This window comes from Bombina bombina, chromosome 2 (assembly GCF_027579735.1).
Source record: "Bombina bombina isolate aBomBom1 chromosome 2, aBomBom1.pri, whole genome shotgun sequence".
NCBI lineage: Eukaryota > Metazoa > Chordata > Amphibia > Anura > Bombinatoridae > Bombina > Bombina bombina.
In genome coordinates this window covers 860,580,705-860,603,917 of record NC_069500.1, presented here as the reverse complement: position 1 = coordinate 860,603,917, position 23,213 = coordinate 860,580,705, and the positions used below count along the sequence as shown (strand labels likewise).

The 23,213-nt window shown below is 41.2% G+C and overlaps 1 protein-coding gene across 1 annotated transcript in view; it reads right to left on the bottom strand.

Annotated features, from left to right (window-relative positions):
* Positions 1-5,487: 5,487 nt before the first annotated feature.
* Positions 5,488-23,213, bottom strand: part of LOC128647340 (uncharacterized) — a 57,170-nt gene continuing 39,444 nt past the window's right edge. The window contains 1 exon segment of the mRNA XM_053700124.1: positions 5,488-5,667. Within this exon segment, the coding sequence (XP_053556099.1) occupies positions 5,488-5,667 (180 nt within the window).

The following is a 23,213-nucleotide window of genomic DNA, read 5'->3' as shown; positions in this document are numbered from 1 at the left end:
GTGATGCTGTTCAGGCAACACCACAGCTTTCTCCTCCATCGTCCCAAATCTTAATGGCGTCCAATGCAGTGCCATGCGGTTCCTCTCAATCTCCTGGAGGAGTCTATTTGCAAGCAGAAATTGCCGCCCGGATATCTTCTGCAGGATCTGCGGTATTAGCTGCTATTCCCATGCTACAGTGAAAACGCAAGAGGAAATTTAGAGATTCAGATAGAAATGTTTCGGCTACCCAAGTTGCTCTCTCTCATAAGTCTGATGAGGAAGATACGTTGGTAGCCTCTGAGGGTGAAATCTCAGATTCAGACAGTAATTCCTTCATCTGAAGCTGAAGTTGTATCCTTCAGATTTAAGCTTGAACACCTCCGTGTCTTGTTAAAGGAGGTTTTGGCTACCTTGGATGACTCCGATACCTCTGTCGTTGTCAACCCTAGGAAATCTAGTAAACTTAATAAGTACTTTGATGTTCCTTTCTCTGTGGAGGTGTTTCCTGTGCCAGACCGTGCTACGGAAATTATTGCACAGGAATGGGAGAGACCTGGGATGCCTTTTTCCTTGTCTCCGGTGTTTAAAAAGATGTTTTCCTGTGGCAGACTCCATTAAGGAGTCGTGGCAAACGGTGCCCAAAGTGGAAAGGGCAATTTCTACTCTGGCTATGAACTACTATTCCTATTGAGGATAGCTGCTCCTTTAAAGATCCAATGGACAAAAAGGAGGCTTATTTGAAAAGGATGTATGTTCATCAAGGTCTCCAATGGCAACCTGCGGTGTGTATTGCTACTGTGACAAGTGCGGCAGCCTATTGGTTCAACGCATTGTCTGAGTCTCTTCAGGGAGAGACTCCCTTGGAGGAGCTCCAAGACAGGATAAAGGCTCTTAAGTTAGCCAATTCCTTTATTACTGATGCTTCGTTGCAGGTTATTAAGTTGGGAGCCAAAATATCTGGTTTCGCTGTATTAGCGCACAGAGCCTTGTGGCTGAAATCTTAGTCATTGGATGTTTCATCTAAGTCCAAGCCTTTTGGCGATTCCTTACAAGGAGAAGACCTTGTTTGGACCTGGTGTGGCGGAAATTATTTCCGATATCACGGGTGGTAAAGGGTCTTTCTTCTATAAGGTACGACGAGTCCACGGATTCATCCTTTACTTGTAGGATATTATCCTCCTGCTAACAGGAAGTGGCAAAGAGCACCACAGCAGAGCTGTCTATATAGCTCCTCCCTTAGCTCCACCCCCCAGTCATTCTCTTTGCCTACTCTAAGTACTAGGAAGGGTAAAGTGAAAGAGGTGATAAAATATTAGTTTTTAATTTCTTCAAGCAAGAGTTTTTTGTTTTAAATGGTACCGGTGTGTACTATTTACTCTCAGGCAACAGATGGATGAAGACTTCTGCCTGGAGGATGATGATCTTAGCATTTGTAACTAAGATCCACTGAAGTTCCCACAGAGGCTGAGGGGTACAGGAAACTTCAGTGTGAGGAACGTTTTCATGCTATACAGCAATGAGGTATGTTCAGTCATATTTTCTGTAGAGACTGTGTATTTCAGAAAGGCTGACAGTATCCCCATGAGGGTAAGGGTAAGCAGTAATCCTAAGAGCTATAGAAGGGCATTACTAAGCTTGCATAAGGGGCTAATTAAAAAATGGTTGACACTCAGTTTTTGAATGTTCGTGGGCAAACGTTTTGTGAACTGGGAGTGCTGTTAGCGTTTTTTGAGCAATATCGTTTTGTGGCACTTTATTGAGGGTACACTTGGCTTATTTTTTGGGTCTCAGACCCACATGGCTAGTTTAAAACCGTTCTGGTGCAGTTCTTTGAGGCTGTAAAGACATAGAGTGTGATGGGCAGGGCCTATTTTCACGCCTCAGATGCACAGTTGTTATCTCTCAGCAAGCAGCAAGCTCCAACTCCTGAGGGCCCTTGTGGATGTTTTGGGCCATATCGAAGCTTTAACCCCATATTTACAATCCCTAAGGGCAGGTAGGCGCCACAGCAGGGCTGTGGCAAGGTGCTGGGGGTGTTTTTTCCGGATTTAGGTCTTATTTTCAATCCGGTTTGCACAATAAAGGGTTAAATGTTAAATTCTCTCGTGGGGCAAAGTTAACTACACATATTGAGTCTGCTGTCAAAAATTTGAAAAATTTGGTGTATTTTAAAGCAGTTTTGCAGAACGTGTATGCTTTTTTTCTCTTAAAGGCGCAGTACCGTTTTTTAAGATTATTTTTTCACTAAATAAAGTGTTTTCATGCTTGTTTGTGGTCATTACTAGCCTGTTCAACATGTCTGACGTTGAGGAAAGTCAATGTTCAATATGTTTAGAAGCCATTGTTTAACCCCCACTTAGAATGTGTCCCTCATGCACTGAAAGGTCAATAAATTGCAAAGAACATATTTTAGCTACTAAAAGTATGTCGCAGGATGATTCTCAGTCAGAAGGGAATCAGGTTATGCCATCTAATTCTCCCCAAGTGTCACAACCATTAACGCCTGCACAAGCGACGCCAAGTACTTCTAGTGCATCTAATTCTTTCACCCTGCAAGATATGGCCGCAGTTATGAATACTACCCTCACAGAGGTTTTATCTAAGCTGCCTGGGTTGCAGGGGAAGCGCAGTAGGTCTGGTGTGAGAACAAATGCTGAGCCCTCTGACGCTTTATTAGCCATATCCGATGTACCCGTACAATGTTCTGAGTTGGGGGTGAGGGATTTGCTGTCTGAGGGAGAGACTTCTGATTCAGGAAAGATGTTCCCTCAGACAGACTCAGATATGACGGCTTTTAAATTTAAGCTAGAACACCTCCGCTTGTTGTTCAGGGAGGTTTTAGCAACTCTGGATGATTGTGACCCTATTGTAGTTCCAGAGAAATTGTGTAAAATGGACAGATTTCTAGAGGTTCCTGCCTACACTGATGTTTTTCCAGTCCCTAAGAGGATTTCGGACATTGTTACTATCCTTAGTAACTCCTGTGGGATAGACCAGGTATTCCGTTCGCTCCCCCTCCCTAAGGTGGAGGGAGCTATTTCTACCCTGGCTAAGCATACAACTATACCTATTGAGGACAGTTGTGCTTTCAAATATCCTATGAATAAAAAATTAGAGGGTCTCCTAAAGAAAATATTTGTTCATCAGGGTTTTCTTCTCCAACCTATAGTGTGCATTGTTCCTGTAACTACTGCAGCTGCTTTTTGGTTCGAGGCTCTGGAGGAGGCTCTTCAGGTTGAGACCCCATTAGATGATATTCTGGATAGAATTAGGGCTCTCAAGCTAGCTAATTCTTTTATTACAGATGCCGCTTTTCAACTGAATAAATTAGCGGCAAAGAATTCAGGTTTTGCCATTTTAGCACGTAGAGCGTTATAGCTTAAGTCCTGGTCTGCTGATGTGTCATCAAAATCTAAGCTTTTAGCCATCCCTTTCAAAGGTAAGACCCTATTCGGGCCTGCACTGAAAGAGATCATTTCAGACATCACTGGAGGGAAAGGCCATGCCCTTCCTCAGGATAAGACAAATAAGATGAGGGCCAAACAAAATAATTTTCGTTCCTTTCGAAACTTGAAGGGTGGTCCCTCTACCTCTTCCCCTGCTGCAAAATCAGAGGGGAATTTTGCTCAATCCAAGTCAGTCTGGATACCTAACCAGACTTGGAATAAAGGTAAACAGGCCAAGAAGCCCGTTGCTGCCACCAAGACAGCATGAAGGGGTAACCCCCGATCCGGAACCGGATCTAGTAGGGGGCAGACTTTCTCTCTTTGTATAAATAGACAATAAGATAGGAGCGCCAAAGGAGGCAAGGCCAAAGGTTAAGGGAATAGATGGTATAATGTAGTCAGAATTAGAATTAGGATTAGAATTAATCCTCTATGATGGTGGACCACAAAGGTTGTGTTAGTCCTACCTAATGTCTTAGTAAATTCGTTAAAAGCGTGAAGTCCAAGCGTTTGGCGCTTTGGATTGGGGGGTAGGGTCACATGTACTGTGAAGACATATATAGGTGCAGGTCAATTTATATTACAGTGGAGAATTGCTATATATGGGAATACTAAATGACACAGAACATACGTCTTCCAAATAAAATATCACAGTTTAATACAGTTTCATACAATTCGATACAAGTTACACAAGAAAATATGGATCCATAACAGTGTTAAAAAGGTTTAAAAACAATATGGCGGTAAAATCCTAAAATTCTAAAACAATTAGAAATGGGTGAAGTCTATCTAACAAGATCTCCACGTATGTGAGGGGGAGGGCAAAAAAAAGGAACAGCTGTACAGCATATATTAAATATTCTAATAGAATAACAATATAAATATGGCGGTGAAAAAATAATAATGATGATAATACAGAAATGAACAAATGATAATACACAAATGAACAAATATGTAGTTAGAAGAAATGTGATCTCTAGACAGACGTGAAGGCAGTCCAAATTAGTGTAAAGTGGTTCAATCCGTAAAAGAACACAAAAAAGTTCAATGGTTATTTAGAATAAAGTTCACAAAAAAGTTTTCCAAGGTGTATAATCCTTTTTGAAAAAAACGTGATGTCTCAAAAAGATGATAGAAAAATATCCAAAATATAAAAATATATAAATGTGACTGGTGTGTGCACAAACTAGTGAACGTGATCACTGAAAAACCAAAAATTGTTTAAACTTCAAAAAGCCTGTGGTTCTTGGTAGAGTGCACAAAAATATAAAAATCAAAAATGTAATGCAAAAATTAGAAAAAATATATAGAAAAGAACTTGGGGAATCCTCAAAACCTGTAAACAAAAGATAACAACATAGTGTGATATTGTTATAAATAAGCAATAGTTAAAAGGGATAAGGCCTTTCTCAAGACTAACATATGGTGTGGGTGAGCACCAACCTTTATACCTTTTTTCTATCCAATCGTGATCTTCCAAAATTGCACCAAAATTTTGCGCCAAAATTTTGGCGCCAAATAATTGTTGTTCCGGGATTGTGACCCGGTAGTGTTACCCCGGAAGTGTCTTGTGGACCTTACTTTTGTTGTTTGTCCAAATAGAGTAATATAGTAATGAAGGCCTATTTGTGCTTTTAAAGCTCTTATGTGTGACCATTATTGTTTTCATTATATCGGTGTAACCCCTTTTCGTTTAGAAGTCTAAACCGCTTCCTGTTGGTGGGTGTGTTTGCACCGGATGTGGTATTACGTAAAACCGGAAGTCGGGGAATCGTACACTTCCGGTTCGGTCGTTAGACCTTTTGTTGTTGTGTTTAGACCTTGGTCATGTTGCATTAAAGCGGAAGTGAGGATTTACATACTTCCGTTTTGGTCGTTAGACCTTTACTGTTAATTTCTTCCGGGTAATAATAAATTTTGTATTTTATTTTATGTTTTGAGACTTTGATTGGTTAGAAAATAGAAAATAGATTATAGATTAGAGTGCCATTATGTGGCTAAATCTAACCTTAGCTCCATAATTGGAGAGAAGAATTTTTTGGAAGGTTGTTCTGTTTTTCTATGGCGTACAAAATTCCTTTGGACATGCAAAAGGGGACTGAAGACTAAGAACTTCCTCTCTCACAATTCCAATAACAAATACGAGATCAAGAACTTGATAAGATGCAGTACTAAAGGTGTGATCTACATAATACAATGTAGCTGTGGCCTCCAGTATGTCGGTCAGACCTCGAGATGCCTAAAAGACAGAATACGAGAACATATATTACAGATCGAACATGGCAACACCGACACTACCCTATACAACCATTTTTCCATCCACCATAGAGGGAACATCAAGGACCTCAGATACTACGGAATACAGATAATAAAACCCAACTGGAGGGGAGGCAATTATGAAAGAAAACTCTTGATTGCCGAATCAAGATGGATCTTTGACTTAGACTGTCTTCATCCAAAGGGTCTAAACAACAAGGAAGACCTTTGCCATCTACTAAGTCTAAAGCAATAACAACACAAAGAGAAAAAGACATCCCCCCAAGGTCTGATGGAAGTCCCCCTCTAAAAAAGCAAGCGACACAAACATGAGGGACCCAATCAGAGAACTTACTCTACTGTTTCCGCAACAATTTTTAGATCACCATTACACATAGGACATGTGATACTATGCTGTTAGCCTATAGTAACACAGGCCACATTATTGTCCAGTTCAACACACCTACACTTACTGCATAGCTCCAGGAATATCAGAAAGTCTCACATAGGAATAGTATGGTAGACCTCCACACACAGAACCACAATCTTTAGATCGAAATATCTATTAGACACCTCATCATGTGTTCAATAACACACAACCCAATCCTCCAATCCTCACCCAGTACACATAACGACCTAATTTTCCACCATCTAACAACTTCTCGCTCCACCTCCTACTACATAGGTTGGGCTTATGCTTAAACTAAACCCAAATACTACATACCACAGGATTTTATGATCAAACATATTATTTTATGATCAAACATATTATTTTCAATATGTGACTTTTTAAGGCATATAGGTGCAGGCAGAATTCCTATAAGTCCAAAGGAATTTTGTACGCCATAGAAAAACAGAACAACCTTCCAAAAAATTCTTCTCTCCAATTATGGAGCTAAGGTTAGATTTAGCCACATAATGGCACTCTAATCTATAATCTATTTTCTATTTTCTAACCAATCAAAGTCTCAAAACATAAAATAAAATACAAAATTTATTATTACCCGGAAGAAATTAACAGTAAAGGTCTAACGACCAAAACGGAAGTATGTAAATCCTCACTTCCGCTTTAATGCAACATGACCAAGGTCTAAACACAACAACAAAAGGTCTAACGACCGAACCGGAAGTGTACGATTCCCCGACTTCCGGTTTTACGTAATACCACATCCGGTGCAAACACACCCACCAACAGGAAGCGGTTTAGACTTCTAAACGAAAAGGGGTTACACCGATATAATGAAAACAATAATGGTCACACATAAGAGCTTTAAAAGCACAAATAGGCCTTCATTACTATATTACTCTATTTGGACAAACAACAAAAGTAAGGTCCACAAGACACTTCCGGGGTAACATTACCGGGTCACAATCCCGGAAGAACAATTATTTGGCGCCAAAATTTTGGCGCAAAATTTTGGTGCAATTTTGGAAGATCACGATTGGATAGAAAAAAGGTATAAAGGTTGGTGCTCACCCACACCATATGTTAGTCTTGAGAAAGGCCTCTACTGCAGGCCGAAACGCGTTGACAAGTATATGGTGAGCATTATCCCTTTTAACTATTGCTTATTTATAACAATATCACACTATGTTGTTATCTTTTGTTTACAGGTTTTGAGGATTCCCCAAGTTCTTTTCTATATATTTTTTCTAATTTTTGTTCTAATTTTTGCATTACATTTTTGATTTTTATATTTTTGTGCACTCTACCAAGAACCACAGGCTTTTTGAAGTTTAAACGATTTTTGGTTTTTCAGTGATCACGTTCACTAGTTTGTGCACACACCAGTCACATTTATATATTTTTATATTTTGGATATTTTTCTATCATCTTTTTGAGACATCACGTTTTTTTCAAAAAGGATTATACACCTTGGAAAACTTTTTTGTGAACTTTATTCTAAATAACCATTGAACTTTTTTGTGTTCTTTTACGGATTGAACCACTTTACACTAATTTGGACTGCCTTCACGTCTGTCTAGAGATCACATTTCTTCTAACTACATATTTGTTCATTTGTGTATTATCATTTGTTCATTTCTGTATTATCATCATTATTATTTTTTCACCGCCATATTTATATTGTTATTCTATTAGAATATTTAATATATGCTGTACAGCTGTTCCTTTTTTTTGCCCTCCCCCTCACATACGTGGAGATCTTGTTAGATAGACTTCACCCATTTCTAATTGTTTTAGAATTTTAGGATTTTACCGCCATATTGTTTTTAAACCTTTTTAACACTGTTATGGATCCATATTTTCTTGTGTAACTTGTATCGAATTGTATGAAACTGTATTAAACTGTGATATTTTATTTGGAAGACGTATGTTCTGTGTCATTTAGTATTCCCATATATAGCAATTCTCCACTGTAATATAAATTGACCTGCACCTATATATGTCTTCACAGTACATGTGACCCTACCCCCCAATCCAAAGCGCCAAACGCTTGGACTTCACGCTTTTAACGAATTTACTAAGACATTAGGTAGGACTAACACAACCTTTGTGGTCCACCATCATAGAGGATTAATTCTAATCCTAATTCTAATTCTGACTACATTATACCATCTATTCCCTTAACTTTGGCCTTGCCTCCTTTGGCGCTCCTATCTTATTGTCTATTTATACTACAGCATACACCGCAGACTTTTTTGGGGATCCGCTTTAGATAGGAGCCACAGGTCACCCTATACACAAGCGCTAAAAGTAAAACCAATTTGCTCTGACTTTCTCTCTTTGCTCAGGCTTGGGCAAGAGACGTTCAGGATTCCTGGGCTTTAGAAATCGTAACCCAGGGGTATCTTCTAGATTTCAAAGATTCTCCTCCAAGGGGGAGATTCCATCTTTCTCAATTGTCTGCAAACCAGACAAAAAGAGAGGCGTTCTTACGCTGTGTAAAAGACCTATATACCATGGGAGTAATCTGCCCAGTTCCGAAAGCAGAACAGGGGCAGGGGTTTTACTCCAATCTCAAGATCCTAAACAAATTCCTCAGAGTCCCATCTTTCAAGATGGAGACCATTCGGACTATTTTACCAATGATCCAGGAGGGTCAATATATGACCACCGTGGACTTAAAGGATGCGTATCTACATATCCCTATCCACAAAGATCATCACCAGTTCCTCAGGTTCGCCTTTCTGGACAAGCATTACCAGTTTGTGGCTCTTCCCTTCGGGTTGGCCACAGCTCCCAGAATTTTCACAAAGGTGCTAGGGTCCCTTCTGGCGGTTCTAAGGCCGCGGGGCATAGCAGTGGCGCCTTATCTGGACGATATCTTAATTCAGGCGTCGACTTACCAACTAGCCAAGTCTCACACGGACATCGTGTTGGCTTTTCTAAGATCTCACTGGTGGAAGGTGAACGTAAAAAAGAGTTCACTTATCCCTCTCACAAGAGTTCCATTCCTGGAAACTCTGATAGATTCGGTAAACATGAAAAATTTTCTGACGGAGGTCAGGAAATCAAAGCTTCTAACCACCTGCCGATCTCTTTATTCAATTCCTCGGCCGTCAGTGGCTCAGTGTATGGAGGTAATCTGACTAATGGTAGCGGCAATGGACATAGTTCCGTATGCTCGCTTGCATCTCAGACCACTGCAACTATGCATGCTCAAACAGTGGAATGGGGATTATGCAGATTTATCTCCTCAGATAAATCTGGATCAAGATACCAGAGACTCTCTTCTTTGGTGGTTGTCACAGGATCATCTGTCCCAGGGAGTGTGTTTCCGCAGGCCAGCGTGGGTCATAGTGACGACGGACGCCAGCCTATTGGGCTGGGGTGCAGTCTGGAATTCCCTGAAAGCACAGGGTTTGTGGACTCAGGAGGAGGCTCTCCTCCAGATAAATATTCTAGAACTGAGAGCGATTCAACGCGCTTCAGGCGTGGCCTCAGCTGGCTTCGGCCAGATTCATAAGATTCCAGTCGGACAATATCACGACTGTAGCATATATCAATCATCAGGGGGGAACAAAGAGTTCTCTAGCGATGATAGAGGTTACCACAATAATTCGATGGGCAGAGACTTACTCTTGCCATCTATCAGCAATCTATATCCCAGGAGTGGAGAACTGGGAAGCAGATTTTCTAGGTCGTCAGACTTTTCATCCGGGGGAGTGGGAACTCCATCCGGAGGTGTTTGCACAATTGATTCAGCAATGGGGCACACCAGAATTGGATCTGATGGCGTCTCGTCAGAACGCCAAACTTCCTTGTTACGGGTCCACGTCAAGGGATCCTCAGGCGGTACTGATAGATGCTCTAGCAGTACCCTGGTCATTCAACCTGGCTTATGTGTTTCCACCATTTCCTCTCCTTCTTCGTTTGATTGCCAGAATCAAACAGGAGAGAGCTTTGGTGATTTTGATAGCACCTGTGGGGCCACACAGGACTTGGTATGCAGACCTGGTGGACATGTCATCTCTTCCACCATGGACTCTGCCACTGAGACAGGACCTTCTGATTCAAGGTCCGTTCCAGTATCCAAATCTAGTTTCTCTGCGGCTGACTGCTTGGAGATTGAACGCTTGATTTTATCCAAGCGGGGTTTCTCTGAGTCGGTCATAGATACCTTGATTCAGGCTCAAAAGCCTGTCACTAGGAAAATTTATCATAAGATATCGCGTAAATATCTTTATTGGTGCGAACCTAAAGGCTACTCATGGAGTAAGATCAGGATTCCTAGGATTTTGTCCTTTCTCCAAGAAGGATTGGAGAAGGGGCTATCAGCTAGTTCCTTAAAGGGACATATATCTGCTTTATCAATTCTTCTACACAAGCGTCTGGCGGATGTTCCAGACGTTCAGTCGTTCTGCCAGGCTTTAGTTAGAATCAAGCCTGTGTTTAAACCTGTTGCTCCACCATGGAGTTTGAATTTAGTTCTTAAAGTTCTTCAAGGGGTTCCGTTTGAACCTATGCATTCCATAGATATTAAGCTTCTATCTTGGAAAGTTCTGTTTTTAGTTGCTATCTCTTTGGCTAGAAGAGTTTCTGAACTATCTGCATTGCAACGCGACTCGCCTTATCTTGTTTTCCATGCTGATAAGGTGGTTTTGCGTACCAAACCTGGATTCCGTCCTAAGGTTGTTACTAACAGGAATATCAATCAGGAAATTGTTGTTCCTTCTCTGTGTCCTAATCCTTCCTCTAAGAAGGAGCATTTGTTGCACAACTTGGACGTGGTTCGTGCTTTGAAATTTTACTTACAAGCAACCAAAGATTTCCGTCAAACATCTTCTTTGTTGTTGTCTATTCTGGAAAACGTAGAGGTCAAAAAGCTACGGCTACCTCTTTCTTTTTGGCTGAAAAGCATCATCCGTTTGGCATACGAGACTGCTGGACAGCAGCCTCCTGAAAGGATTACAGCTCACTGTACTAGAGCGGTGGCTTCCACATGGGCTTTTTAAAATGATGCTTCTGTTGAACAGATTTGTAAGGCTGCGACTTGGTCTTCGCTTCATACCTTTTCCAAATTTTACAAATTTGATACTTTTGCTTCTTCGGAGGCTATTTTTGGGAGAAAAGTTCTTCAAGCAGTGGTGCCTTCTGTTTAACCATCTGTCTTGTCCCTCCCGTTCATCCGTGTCCTGTAGCTTTGGTATTGTATCCCACAAGTAAAGGATGAATCCGTGGACTCGTCGTACCTTATAGAAGAAAAGTAAATTTATGCTTACCTGATAAATTAATTTCTTCTATGGTTCGACGAGTCCACGGCCCGCCCTGTCATTTTAAGACAGATTATATTTTTTTATTTTAAACTTCAGTCACATCTGCACCTTTTAGTTTCTCCTTTTTCTTCCTGTACCTTCGGTCTAATGACTGGGGGGAGGAGCTATATAGACAGCTCTGCTGTGGTGCTCTTTGCTACTTCCTGTTAGCAGGAGGATAATATCCCACAAGTAAAGGATGAATCCGTGGACTCGTCATACCATAGAAGAAATTAATTTATCAGGTAAGCATAAATTTACTTTTTCTTCCACAAGATAAGAATAAGTCGAAAAGATGTCAGAGTAATTTTCGTTCCTTTCGTAACTTCAGAGGTAAGCCTTCCCCTTCCAAGCAGGAACAGTCCAAGCCTTCTTGGAAACCCAATCAGTCTTGGAACAAGGGGAAGCAATCAAAGAAACCCACAGCTGACTCTAAATCAGCATGAAGGGTTTGCCCTTGATCCGGGAGCGGATCTAGTGGGGGGCAGACTTTCCCAATTTTCTCAGACATGGGTACGGGATGTCCCGGATCCCTGGGCCGTGGGCATAGTATCTCAGGGTTACAAGTTGGAATTCAAGACTTTTCCTCCCTGGGGCAGGTTCCACCTCTCAAGGTTATCTGCAGACCAGATAAAAAGAGAGGCGTTCTTGAAATGTGTATAGGATCTCTTCTCCCTGGAAATTACAGTTCCAGTCCAGGAACAGTGTCTAGGTTTCTATTCTAATCTGTTCATGGTTCCCAAAAAAGAGGGAACTTTCAGACCTCGTCTAGACCTGAAGTGTCTAAACAAATTTCTTAGAGTACCGTCCTTCAAGAAGGAGACGATCCGTTCCATTCTTCCTTTAGATGCGTACCTTCATATTCCCATGCACAGGGATCATCACAAGTTCCTGAGATTTGCCTTTCTAGAGAAACATTTTCAGTTTGTGGCTCTTCCGTTTGGCCTTGCCACAGCTCCCAGAATTTTCTCAAAGGTTCTGGGGGCTCTCTTGGCAGTAAACAGGTGTCTGGAATTGCAGTGGTGCCCTACCTGGACGACATATTGGTTTAGTCGCTGTTTTTTCAACATGCAAACTCTCACACAGAGATCTTGTCTTTTTTTCTAGGTTCCCACGGATGGAAAGTGAATCTGGAGAAGAGTTCCCTTGTTCCAGCTACAAGTGTGGTTTTCTTAGGGACCATAATAGATTCCCTATCAATGAAGATATTTCTGACGGAGGTCAGAAAAACAAAGATTCTTGCCTCTTTTTACAGTCTACTGTTCGGCCATCAGTGGCTCAATGTATGGAGGTAATTGGTCTGATGGTTGCTTCCATGGACATCATTCCCTTTGCTCAATTCCATTTGAGAGCTCTGCAGTTATGCATGCTCAGTCAATGGAACAGAGACTATGCGGATCTGTCTGAGGATAGATCTAGATCAGTCGACAAGACTCTCCCCCATGGTGGCTTTCTCAGGAACATCTGTCTCAGGGGACATGCTTTCGGACTAAACAATATAAGAAATTAATAATAGTGTTTTATAGTATTTCCACTAGACAACCACACTATATCAATAAAACCTAAAACAATTGATATTAGAGAAATGTGGGGAATGTTGAAAGCGTGGTTGCGCCTATAAATGCTCGCCCTTACAAAACCAGCAAATAAGTCTAAAAGTGGATTAACTAAAACTACAACTAAAGAGAAATAATATAATTAATAAATTTAATACCTATATAGATTTGCAAAAATGTATCAGATCACTAACTTTAAAGAGGTATTTTTCTAAAACACCAGTTGAAAAAGCTATTATAGATACAACTGTCCAACAGACAAATAAGATTAAACATTCAGGACTCAAAAAGAAATCAACTTTCTATCCAAAACATGAAAAGGGTCCTTTTCTGGAAACCTTTGAAAAATTAGTTTTAGATGATTTAAAAGAAATGAAAGAACAGAAGATAAGTCAGAAAGACTATATTTTAAATAAAAGACAAAGAGATACACTTGAATCTTTGGAAAAAAAATAGAGAAATAATCATTAAACCCGCGGACAAGGGCGGAGGTATAGTCCTACTCGAAAGTTTACAATAAAATCTGTAGAGATCTCATAGGGGATACTAATACATATAAAAAATGTGTAAGAAATCCAACTAGCTTTTATAAATTAGAACTTAAAATGATTCTAACTGAAGCAAAAAATAATGACATCCTAAATGACCAAGAATTCAATTATCTTTTACCACAATACCCGAAAGTTCCATTGTTTTATATTTTACCCAAAATCCATAAGTCCATAACAAACCCACCAGGACGACCAATAGTTTCTGGTATAGGTTCACTAACTTCAAATCTATCGGAATACATTGACCTTTACTTTCAGAAACATGTAACCAATTTGGATAGCTACCTTAAAGACTCGACACATGTAATAAAACTTTTAGAACAAATTACATGGGAGGAGAATATGTGGCTTGTGACGTCACGTCATTGTATACTTGCATCAGACATATAGATGGTCTAAGAGCGGTAGATTATTATTTAGAGTCAGACGAAGATTTAATTTTACCACACAGAAATTTTATCTTGGAAAGTATTAAATTTATTTTAACACATAATTATTTTAATTATGAAGACGCTTTTTATCATCAAATTTGTGGGACAGCTATGGGGACCAGGTTTGCTTCAAGTTACGCAAACCTTTTTATGGGTTTTCGGGTAAATTATTTTCTTTCCAATGCGTCAGTTGGAGCGAACCTGGTCTCCTATAAAAGATATATAGATGACATTTTAATTATTTGGAGAGGACAAACCCCCAATTCGAGTCCTTTTTAAAAAAAAAGATGAATGAAAATGATTTTAGTTTAAATTTTACATATGATATTAATAAAGCAAAGATAATATTTTTAGATTTAGAAATTTTTATTGAGGACAATAAGATTAACACAAAAACACATTTTAAACCAGTGGACAGTAATAAGTATATTCATGCAGATAGCTGTCATCTGCACACATGGAAAAACAATATACCAAAGGGACAATTTTTACATATAAGAAAAAATTGCACTAATGAAAAAGATTTCTTGGAACAATCAACAATTCTTAAAAATAAGTTCATTGAAAGAGGATATGTGTCAGGGTTTTTTCCCTGTTGTGTTTGCCATGTGCTGCTGGCAGCCATTTTACTCACCTTTCTTCCTGACTATGGTGCATTGTGGGAGATGCTGCTCAATTCCTGCACTTCCTTTTATGGCCATACTGATGTTCATCATTCATGTGAGACATGATGCAGTCTCAGAATTGTGATGTCATCACTTATTATTTAAAGGGCCTCTGTTCAGTATGCTTTGCCTTTGCGTTGTCTCAGACCTGTTTGTGAGAGTTCCTGTGTATTACCTGGCTGCCTGATGTCCTTCCTGGTTCCTGATCCCTGGCTTGTTCATGACTCTGCTGTTTTCCTTGTTCCTGATTCCGGCTCGTCTGACTATTCGCTCACACCTAAGGTCCTGTTGGGGGCAGACCTTGGGTGGTTTATCCTCGTCCCCGGAACCGCTTAAGGAGAAATCTTTGGTCACGGTTGTCCTTTCCTGGGTGGACTCCTCCATAGTCACCCAGGCTCTTGTTGACTCCGGTGCTGCGGGTTATTTCATTGACAGTGCTTTTGTATTAAAGCACTCCATTCCTGTTTTGCCTCAGTCCATTCCGCTTGCTATTGAGGCCATTGATGGCAGGCCCCTTCAGCCCGCACCCGTTACTCACGAAACTGCTCCGTTGTCCATGGCTGTTGGGGCTCTCCATTTTGAAACCCTCCAGTTCCAGGTGATAAACTCTCCGTATTTTCCGGTTGTTCTGGGTTATCCCTGGCTCCAAAAGCAAAATCCCAGTCTCGACTGGCGCAGGTCTGAAATTTTGTCGTGGTCCCCGCAATGTATTTCCACTTGTCTTTGGAAACCAGTTAAAGTCTTGTGCACTTCTTCAGTATCTCAATTGCCAGAGGAGTACCGAGAGTTCCTAGACGTGTTTGACAAGGTGCGTGCCGGTACGTTGCCTCCTCACCGGTCTTACGATTGTGCCATAGACCTGCAACCCGGAGCCATTCCTCCTCGGGGCCGGGTGTACCCTCTGTCTTTTGCAGAGAATTGTGCTATGGAGGAGTATGTTGCCGATGCTCTGTCGCGGGGGATCATGCGCAAATCCTGCTCTCCTGCAGGGGCTGGCTTCTTCTTTGTGAAGAAAAAGGGTGGTGAGTTAAGACCATGTATCGATTATAGGGGTCTTAATCGTCTTACCATTAAAAATGCTTAACCTATTCCGCTTATTACGGAACTCTTTGACCGCCTCAAGGGAGCTACGGTCTTTTCTAAACTTGATTTGAGAGGAGCGTACAATCTTGTTAGGATTAAGGAGGGCCACGAATGAAAAACAGCCTTTAACACCAGGAGCGGGCATTATGAGTATCTGGTAATGCCCTTTGGCCTATGTAATGCTCCTGCTGTTTTTCAGGAATTTATTAATGATGTCCTATGAGATATGTTGCAACAGTGTGTTGTGGTGTACTTAGACGACATCCTCATACACTCACCCACACTTGAGGCTCATCGTTCTGATGTTACATGGGTTCTTCAGAGACTACCTGAGAACGGCCTGTTTTGTAAACTCGAGAAATGTGAGTTCCATCAGACTCAAGTAACCTTCCTAGGTTATGTTATCTCTGTAGCAGGGTTCTCCATGGATCCTGACAAGTTATCTGCAGTTCTGCAGTGGCCTCGCCCAGTTGGTCTTCGGTCTATTCAACGTTTTTTGGGGTTCGCCAATTACTATAGAAAGTTTATTAAAAACTTTTCTTCCTTGGTCAAACCTATCACAGACATGACCCGTAAAGAGAATGATCCACTCCATTGGTCACCTACTGCCATTAAGGCCTTTGATAGTCTTAAGCCTGCCTTTGCTGCCGCTCCAGTTCTGGCTCATCCTAACCCTGTCCTGCCTTTCGTTCTTGAGGTCGATGCATCTGAGACTGGAGTAGGTGCCCTCTTGTCTCAACGTCCTATGCTTGACGGTTCCTTGCATCCGTGTGGTTTCCTTTCTAAGAAATTGTCTCCAGCGGAGTGCAATTATGAAATTGGCGACAGGGAATTACTGGCCATAATTTTTGCGCTTAAGGAATGGAGGCATCTTCTCGAGGGTACTAGCGTGCCAGTGCTCATTCTTACTGACCACAAGAATTTAACTTATTTATCTGAAGCAAAACGTTTGTCGCCCCGACAGGCCAGATGGGCGCTATTTTTGTCTCGGTTTAATTATGTGGTCTCCTACCTGCCTGGTAGTAAGAATGTTAGGGCTGATGCCCTCTCTCGACAATTTTCACCTCTGACCATATTTTTGCTACCATACATACTATTTTGACTTCTCCCTTGGGGGTGGAGATCCTGGCTGCACAAACCAATGCACCGCCTGAGAAACCTAGTGGTAAGTGTTTTGTTCCTGAGAATCTTCGAACTAAACTTTTGCACACTTACCACTATCCTAAAGCCGCAGGTTACCCAGGCAAGAACCAAATGATTTGGTCTGTCACTCGACAATTCTGGTGGCCAGGTCTTCGTTCTGATGTTGCTGCATATGTTGCCTCCGGCTCAGTTTGTGCACAGAATAAGACTCCTCAATGTATTCCTGTGGGTCTTCTTCAACCTATTGCTAATGGTGAGCGTCCTTAGACACATCTTTCCATGGACTTCATTGTCAAGCTCCCTGTTTGCAATGGCAATACTGTTATCCTTATGGTGGTTGACCATTTTTCTAAAATGTCACATTGCATTCCCTTGATGAAGCTGCCTACCGCTCAGGAGCTTGCTTCAATTTTTGCCCGGGAGGTCTTCCGTTTACATGGGTTACCCAAGGAGATAGTGTCAGACCGGGGTAGCCAGTTTGTCTCCAGATTTTGGCGTTCCTTTTGTGCTCAAATGGGGATCCAGCTTTCCTTTTCCTCTGCATATCACCCTCAATCCAATGGGGCTGCGGAACGGTCTAATCAAGCTCTGGAACAGTTCCTCCGTTGCTATGTCTCAGATCACCACAATAATTGGTCTGAACTGTTACCTTGGGCAGAGTTTGTTCGTAATAGTGCTATTAATGCTTCCTCCAAGATATCCCCGTTCATGGCGAATTATGGGTTTCAACCATCCTTGTTGCCCGATTCATTCATGTCTCAGGGTATTCCGGCTTTGGAGGATCATCTCCGGCAACTCCGTTCCACGTGAACCTTCGTGTGCCTTCCAATAAATTTGCTCCCCGTTATGATGGTCCTTTTCGAATACTCTGACGGGTTAATCCTGTGGCCTACGCTCTTGACCTTCCTCCTGCTTTGCACATCTAGAATGTTTTTCATGTCTCCCTCTTGAAACCATTGGTTTGTAATCGGTTTACCACTGTGTTGCCTCGTCCCCATCCTATCTTTTTTTACAACCATGAGGAGTATGAGGTCAGCAGCATTATTGACTCTCGTATGTCCAGGGGCCGTGTACAGTATTTGGTTCACTGGAGAGGCTACGGTCCGGAGGAGCGTTCTTGGGTTCCCTCCTCTGATGTTCATGCTCCCGCCCTCCTCCGTGCCTTCCATGCCCGTTTCCCCAAAAAGCCTTTGTCCTCCCGCGGGGGAGAGGTCGTTGAGGGGAGGGTACTGTCAGGGTTTTTTCCCTGTTGTGTTTGCCATGTGCTGCTGGCAGCCATTTTACTCACCTTTCTTCCTGACTATGGTGCATTGTGGTTGATGCTGCTCAATTCCTGCACTTCCTTTTATGGCCAGACTGATGTGCATCATTCATGTGAGACAGGATGCAGTCTCAGAATTGTGATGTCATCACTTATTATTTAAAGGGACTCTGTTCAGTATGCTTTGCCTTTGCGTTGTCTCAGACCTGTTTGTGAGAGTTCCTGTGTATTACCTGGCTGCCTGACGTCCTTCCTGATCCCTGGCTTGTTCCTGACTCTGCTGTTTTCCTTGTTCCTGAATCCGGCTCGTCTGACTATTCGCTTTGGCTCCTGACTTGGCTCGTCTGACAACCAGCTCTGGTTTTGATTCCTGGCTTATTTGACTTTATATTATTTTTTGCTATTAATAAGGTGTGATTATCTTTGCACTTCTCGTCTCAGTCTGATTCCTGACACCCTGACAATATGAAAGTACTTCTATTGATAAAGAAATAAATAGGATAACTGAAAAAAATAGGAAAGACATTATATATGGTTTAGAAAAAAGAAAGAAAAAATAACTTTTGTACCGCTGGTAACTCAATATAATAATAATTACAAAAAAGTGGAAAGAATCATTAAAAAACATTGGAACATTCTAAAGTTAGATAAAAAAATAAAAGGGATAATAAGTGACACTCCAGATATTGTTTATAGAAAGGCTAATAATTTAAAGAACAGGCTAGCACCAACAGATCTGAAAAGACAAACAAATAAAAAGATAGATAAGTACCTACTTGGAGAAGACCTAAAAGGTTTTTTTCCGTGTCTAGCATGCAAAGCCTGCAGACATTCAGAAAAAAAGAAAAAATTTCACTCAAATATAACTGGTAAAGAATATGAAATTAAAACCCTAATAAGATGCACTGACAAAAACATTATTTACCTTATTAACTGTAAATGTGGGAAACAATATATAGGAGAGTCTACTAGACCCGTAAGAGAAAGGGTTAGAGAGCACATTTTATCAATTGAAAATGCGACAGAAAAAAGAAATGAAGATCTTCCAGTGCCTAAACACTTTTTAGCTTGTAATAATTGTAATTTAAAGCATTTTAAATATATAGCTATAGATAAACTAAATCCAGACTGGAGGGGTGGTAATGTACAAAATGAGCTACTTAAATTAGAATACAAGTGGATTTATGAATTAGAGACTAAGGGCTAGATTTATCAAAGCGGAGGCGTACAGGGGCACGTATACGCGCCCCTGTTCACCTCAGCTCGCCTGTGGCAGGGCGAAATTACCCGCAGGTAATCAACATTGCACACTAGCGCAATTTTGCTCTCGCGTGCAATCCCGCCCCCTGCCCACGCACAGCCAATCACGCGCGGGTAGGAGCTGTCAATCTCCTCAGTCGGACTCGACCGAGGAGATTGAATTTCGCCACCTTAGAGGTGGCGAAGAGCTTAGGGAAGCAGCGGTCTGGTGACCGCTGCTTGATAAATCACGGCAAGCAAGTTCATGTGAGAACTTGCAGCCGTAGGGGCTTGATAAATCGAGCCCTAAGTACCCTAAGGGTCTTAACATAGATTTCCACCTGACCCATTTTTTAGAATATATTTTTTTTTAAATTAGGTTATTATTTTTAAATTAGGTTATTTTTTGTCTATGTATTAGTACTGTATATTTTTTACTATGTTCCAGTCTCTTAAATGTGTGTATATAAAATTAGTTTGTGTATTTCTGTTGATGAATTAATGGATACGGTTATTACTGTTTTAAGGGGTTTTTTTGTTTGTTTTTTATATGTGTGGAAGTAGAATTTTGTGAGTTTTTGGAGTACATAATAGTTCCTTATTATATAGGAATATGCTGATGAGTATGCATGCTATATATTACTTATATTATGTATGCTATTGGTATAGATAATCGTATAGTTCGGTTATCGGTTTTCTATAGAATAGATGTAGAGAGATTATTCTCAAATTGTTCAATATTTCTCCTTTTTTCTTCCTCTCTACATGATTTAATTGTTTTAATTATTATTATTTTTATTTCTCTTGTAAAGGTGTATCCAGTCCACGGGTTCATCCATTACTTGTGGGATATTCTCCTTCCCAACAGGAAGCTGCAAGAGGACACCCACAGCAGAGCTGTCTATATAGCTCCTCCCCTAACTGCCACCCCCAGTCATTCTCTTGCAGCTCTCGACAAGAAAGGAAGCATCAAGAGATATGTGGTGACTTAGTGTAGTTTTTACCTTCAATCAAAAGTTTGTTATTTTTAAACGGTACCGGCGTTGTACTGTTTTTACTCTCAGGCAGAAATTGGAAGAAGACTTCTGCCTGGAGGTTTGATGATCTTAGCGGTATGTAACTAAGGTCCATTGCTGTTCTCACACATAACTGAAGAGTATGGAAAGAAAACTTCAGTTGGGGGGACGCTCTGCAGATTGCCTGCTTTGAGGTATGTTCAGTATATTTTTTTCTAGAGAGATAAGGTCTAGAAAATGCTGACAGAGCCTTGTATATTTGAGGTAAGCCTGATACAGTGATTTAACAACAACTGGGATCATGCTTACAAAAAGGGATAATATTCATGTTAAAACCTATATTACTTAGTGTAAAAACGTTTGCATGATTTATAAATAAAAACGTTTTTTCTCTGAGGGTGGTAAATCTTTATTTGGGGCCTAATTTCCACATGGCTTGTTAGATTTCTCCTAGGAGTACTTTTTTAAGGCCCTCTGACTTTGAGTGCATGGTGGGAGGGGCCTATTTTCGTTTTCAGTCTGAGACATCCAGCTTCCCTGAAGGAGTCCTCTGGCTTATAGGACCTCTATAGAGAGTTTTGTTCCTGCAAAAATCGTTTTTAAGGGGAGTGTGTTTGAGTGTTTGTTAACAGGTTTTAAGTTTTTCTAATTCGTTTTTGGGCCTGAGGGGTTAATCATCCATTTGCAAGTGGGTGAAATGCTGCTTTAGTCCCTTATACACACTGTAAAAATTTCGTAGAGTTTACTACTTTTTTTCACTGTTTTGCAGTTTGTGGTAGTTTTTTTCTCTTAAAGTCACAGTACTGTTTTTTATTATTGCTTTTTTCACATTTATTAAAGTGTTTTCCAAGCTTGCTAGTCTCATTACTAGTCTGTTAAACATGTCTGACATAGAGGAAACTCCTTGTTCATTATGTTTAGAAGCCATTGTGGAACCCCCTCTTAGAATGTGTACCAAATCTACTGACCTTTCTATAAGTTATAAAGACCATATTATGGCTTTTAAAGATTTATCACCTGAGGTTTCTGAGACTGACAAAAGGGAGGTTATGCCATCTAGCTCTCCCCACGTGTCAGAACCTATAACTCCCGCTCAAGGGACGCCAAGTACATCTAGCGCGTCCAATGCGTTTACTTTGCAAGACATGGCGGCAGTTATGAATCATACCCTTACTGAGGTATTGTCCAAACTGCCAGGGTTACAAGGAAAGCGAGACAGCTCTGGGGCTAGAACAAATACAGAGCTCTCTGACGCTTTAGTAGCTATGTCTGATATACCCTCACAATGTGCAGAAGTTGAAGCAGGAGAGCTTCTATCTGTGGGTGACTTCTCTGATTCAGGGAAGGCGTTACTTCAGTCTGACTCTGAAATGACAGCATTTAAATTTAAGCTTGAACACCTCCGCGTGTTGCTCAGGGAGGTTTTAGCGACTCTGGATGACTGTGACACCATTGTAGTCCCAGAGAAATTGTGTAAAATGGACAAATACTTTGCAGTGCCTGTTTACACTGATGTTTTTTCCAATCCCTAAGAGGTTTTCAGAAATTATTACTAAGGAATGGGATAGACCAGGTGTGCCGTTCTCTCCCCTTCCTGCTTTTAAGAAAATGTTTCCTATAGATGCCGCTACACGGGACTTGTGGCAGACGGTCCCTAAGTTGGAGGGAGCAGTCTCTACCCTAGCTAAGCGTACAACTATTCCTGTCAAGGACAGTTGTGCTTTCCTAGATCCTATGGATAAGAAATTAGAGGGTTTCCTTAAGAAAATCTTTATACAAAAAGGTTTTATTCTCCAGCCTCTTGCATGCATTGCCCCAGTCATTGCTGCAGCAGCTTTCTGGTTCGAGTCTCTGGAGGAGGCTTTACAGGTAGAGACCCCGTTGGATGATATCCTTGACAGGCTTAAAGCTCTTAAGTTAGCCAATTCATTTATTTCTGGCGCCGTTTTTCATTTAACCAAGCTAACGGCTAAAAATTCAGGTTTTGCCATTCAGGCACGTAGGGCGCTATGGCTTAAATCCTGGTCAGCTGATGTCACTTCAAAGTCTAAACTTCTCAATATCCCCTTCAAAGGGCAGACCCTATTTGGGCCTGGACTGAAGGAGATCATTTCTGATATTACTGGAGGAAAAGGCCACGCCCTTCCCCAGGATAGGTCCAACAAGTTAAGGACCAAACAGACTAATTTTCGTTCCTTTCGAAACTTCAAGAGTGGCGCAGCTTCATCTTCCTCTTCTACAAAACAAGAGGGAAATTTTGCCCAGTCCAAACTAGTCTGGAGACCTAACAAGGCTTGGAACAAGGGGAAACAGGCCAAAAAGCCTGCTGCTGCCTCTAAGACAGCATGAAGGAGTAGCCCTTGATCCGGGACCGGATCTAGTGGGGGCAGACTTTCTCTCTTCACCCAGGCTTGGGCAAGAGACGTCCATTATCCCTGGGCTCTGGAGATTGTTTCCCAGGGATATCTTCTGGATTTCAAAGCTTCATCTCCAAAGGGGAGATTTCATCTCTCACAATCATCTGCAAACCAGATAAAAAGAGAGGCATTCTTACATTGCGTTCAAGACCTACTAGTTATGGGAGTGATCCACCCAGTTCCAAAGGAGGAACAGGGGCAGGGCTTCAATTCAAATCTGTTTATAGTTCCCAAGAAAGAGGGAACTTTCAGACCAATCTTGGATCTCAAGATCCTAAACAAATTTCTCAGGGTCCCATCCTTCAAGATGGAGACTATTCGAACCATCCTACCTATGATTCAGGAGGGTCAATATATGACTATCGTGGATTTAAAGGATGCTTATCTACATATTCCGATACACAGGGATCATCATCAGTTTCTCAGGTTTGCCTTCCTAGACAGGCATT